We start from the raw sequence: 3,819 nt of genomic DNA, 5'->3' as shown, positions 1-3,819 counted from the left end.
AAATACCACTGAGGAATGCTGGCGGTCACCTGCAGATGAAATACACCAGGGACGGAGTCTCCCCTAGAGACTCCCGAGACTGAGATCTTTGTTTCATCCCAGTGAAGCTGATTTCCAACAACTGGCCTCCGGAACTGCAAGAAAACAAATGTGTGTGGTTTTAAGGTCCCAGAGTGTGGTCATTTGTTACAGCAACCATAGGAAACTAATATAAAATCTTTATTATCTTTGCTGTGTTCAACCACTGGGTTTTCAATTTAATGTGTTCCTGCAGCATGAGCTAGCATGCTTTGTTGTCTGTGTTCTGTTTTTACAAACAGATGATGAGTTTTTCTGTTCAGTGTCAGTTCCTCTTCTCATGCAGTTATTCATTCCTTAAAATCTTTTACTGAGCCTCAGCTCTGAACTCTCAAGAGTCTTTGTTAGTGAGCAAATCAGAAATTGTTCCCGGCTGCATAGAACTTTTATTCTAATAGAGAAAACAAATAAAATGAGTAAACACACAAAAAATGAATAAACAATATTTTGACCACTGTTATGAAGAAGATGATAGAGATAAATATTTGTGCCCTTTTTTCCCTATGTAAATTTGTTCCTATACAGAATCACATTTCATTAGCTACTCTTGAGCTCTATGGAATAAACATTAGTCTAGACTCTGAGAATACATATCTAAATGAGATAACATCTGTGGGCTCAAAAGTCTTGCAATGCAGTGCTACAACTAAACCTATAAAAACAAAGCAATATAATATAAGTTTTAGTAGTTCTATGGAGAAGGTTGGCATATTAGATGATTGAAAGAGAGATAAGAAAAGGAGCAGAAGGGAAAGGATGCTGACATATTTTGAGCAGCTACTCTGTTCCAGGCACCGTGCTACAGTCTGGCTCGTTCAGTACCCATTTAATAGAAGTCTGTGAGAGAGGCAGTAGTTTCCCCATTAGAAACTCAGAACACTGACATAACTTGCCCTACATCACAAAGTTTGGTTTGGAACGGAATTCACATTGGATTTGTTCTCTCTCCGAAACGTATGCTAAGTCGGTGCTAGCCATTTTGGTTATGATTTGGAGGCTGGTGAGTATTCAAAAGAAATCATTGTAGAATCAGGATATGCTGGAGAAATTTGATAGTTTTCCCAGCATAAATCCTCCCCACCCCCACAACATCCTCCAGATCTTATGGGAAGCTCTCTGAATCTGTTAGGGTCAATAATACTAGCTGCCAAGCAAGTAAACTGCAAACAGCAGTGACATGACCATAGATGTCTTTCGTGCTTGCATATTGTTCCATTAGTTGTTCTGGGGTAACTTATACAGAGATTCAATTGACCTAGATTCTTTCCATTAGTGGTTTTGTCATTCTTGTGGTCTGAATCCTCTCCATCCAACTAGTAACAAAGAAAGAGAATGAACAGGACATCACCTGGGAAGTTTCATAGTCCAAACTTGGAATTAGCATATATGACCTGTACTTACATTCTATAGTTAAGAACACAAGCACATGATCACTACTAATTGTATGAAGGCAGAGGAATAAAGCCTATGCATTTTTCCAGGAGTAAAAAGGAAATAGTTTGGGAAAATAACTGACCAGTCTTTTCCACTGTAATGCTTATGATCATCAAATATCCATCTTATACTTCCTTCCACACAGGAAATTTATTATTCACCTCCACTAGGGAGATAACCTAATCCCAACCAACCAATATAGAAGCACAATGTCCAAGAAGTTCAATCATTTTCTCCATCCAGTCCATGTGTGTCTCCTTGTTGTCTAGCAACTTATGCACTAAAAAGAAAACTTAGCTTGTTCCACATTCATACCCAATAAATAATGTTGGGTCTGAGTAAAGATAACCAGGGGAAAAGAAGCCTCCATTCAGAACATACAGTAATGGAAGACAAATAGGATTTCAGTTTAGAAACCTTATGGAATTGACATTACCAAGGCCCCTGATCCTGGTGATGGGATTTATTTCTCTGTGAGACCCTGATTTTTTTTTTCTGGAGGAAACTCCATTATCCACTGTTTTCCTCAATACCTGGTCCAATATCTTAAATGTTTTTTTTTTCTTTTCCATTATTTTTTCTTACCATTTCTGAAGTACATCAAGGAAAAAAAAAGTATGTCCAATGCAATACTAACAAAGAAGTTTTCTTCATAAACTGCTTTGGTTAAAAAGAATTATCATATTTTTTCTGTATTTTGGATACCTGGATCGGTTACAAAATTAAAGAAATAAATAATATTAGAGTAAATTTTATGTTTTAATACCCTATATGGCCATGAACATTGAGTTATGGCATAGAGTAGATCTAAGTGGGATAAACTAACTTTTGTGGATTCTACATCACTAAAATACTAAACCTAGAGAATATTTTGCCCTCTCAACAACCTTCTTGATAGCATTCTTGACCTCTTTGTTCCTCAAGCTGTAGACCACAGGGTTCAGCATGGGGATGACCATAGTATAGAACACAGATGCGATTTTGTCTGTATCCATGGAATGACTTGAACTTGGCTGTACATACATGATGATGACTGTCCCATAAAATATGGAAACTGCAACAAGATGAGAAGCACAGGTAGATAAAGCCTTTTGGTATCCCTCACCTGACTGTATCTTCAAAACGGTAATAAATATGAACATGTAGGAAATCAAGATAACTAGAACTGCAAAAAAGATATTAAAGCTTGAAATAAGAACAAGAATCAGCTCATTAGTGTCTTTATCTGAGCAAGCCAGGGTCATGACTGCTGGAATATCACAGAAAAAGTGACGGACTACATTGGACATACAGAAAGAGAGATAGAATGTGTCTCCAATGTCAATAGCAGCAGTTAGAAAAGCAAAGACATAGGAGCCTATGGCCAGACGAGCACACACACACTCGTTGTCATGGTGGTGGTGTAATGCAGGGGTTTGCACACTGCTGCGTAGCGGTCATAGGCCATTGAAGCTAAGAGGTAACTGTCCACAGTCGCAAAGAGAACAAAAAAGAACATCTGGGCGGCACACGCATTGTAGGAGATGACCTTGTCTCCTATAAGTAATCCAGCCATGACCTTAGGAGTGATTGTTGAGGAGTAACAAAAGTCTACCAGGGACAGGTTACTGAGAAAGAAGTACATGGGAATGTGGAGACGAGAGTCAAACAGGATCAGCACGATCATCCCCAGGTTCCCAATCAGAGTGACGAGGTAGATGAGGGTGAACATTAGAAAGAGAGGAACTTGCAGCTCTGTGTTATTGGTTAGTCCCAGCAGGACGAATCCTTTCACCTCTGTATTATTCTTCATGGATGTGATTTGCATATCACAAGATGCTCTGTGGTTCTGTGGCGAAGAAAAGTAAAGGAACACAGTGATGAACAAAAACCAGTTGCACAATAATCGAAATGTAGAAGCATTTTTTTTAAGTAGAGCAATATTTTTGTTCTTCAATATTCTTCATTTCTAAAGCATGGGCATGGCAACACAATTTAGTGATAACTTATCTCTAGAGTAATACACTTTTGGATAGGATGGGTCCTTACAGATCATCTCCAACTTCTAGATTTTATAGATGAGTAAACTAAGTTACAGGAAAGGCTAACGAGTTGTTAAAGTTCATATGCCTGGACTCTCCTATTTCATATCTTTTAAAAAAATGTTTAATGTTTATTCAATTTTGACAGAGAATGAGAGAGAGCAAGTGGGGGAGGGACAGAGAGAGGGGGACAGAGGATCCAAAGTGGGCTCTGGGCTGACAGCAGCAAACCTGACCTGGGGCTCGAACTCACAAACCACGAGATCATGACCTGAGCTGAAGTTGC

At 38.7% G+C, this 3,819-nt stretch overlaps 1 protein-coding gene across 1 annotated transcript; it reads right to left on the bottom strand.

Moving 5' to 3' along the window:
• Positions 1–2,357: 2,357 nt before the first annotated feature.
• Positions 2,358–3,304, bottom strand: LOC115525334 (olfactory receptor 5B17-like). Its single transcript, XM_030332485.1, is given in 2 exon segments — positions 2,358–2,891; positions 2,894–3,304. Coding segments are annotated over 2 exon segments (945 nt in total).
• Positions 3,305–3,819: the final 515 nt, after the last annotated feature.

The sequence above is a fragment of the Lynx canadensis genome, chromosome D1 (genome assembly GCF_007474595.2).
Source record: "Lynx canadensis isolate LIC74 chromosome D1, mLynCan4.pri.v2, whole genome shotgun sequence".
Taxonomy (NCBI): Eukaryota; Metazoa; Chordata; class Mammalia; order Carnivora; family Felidae; genus Lynx; species Lynx canadensis.
Note: the sequence above shows the minus strand (reverse complement) of the source record. Positions and strands in the feature narration are given on the sequence as shown.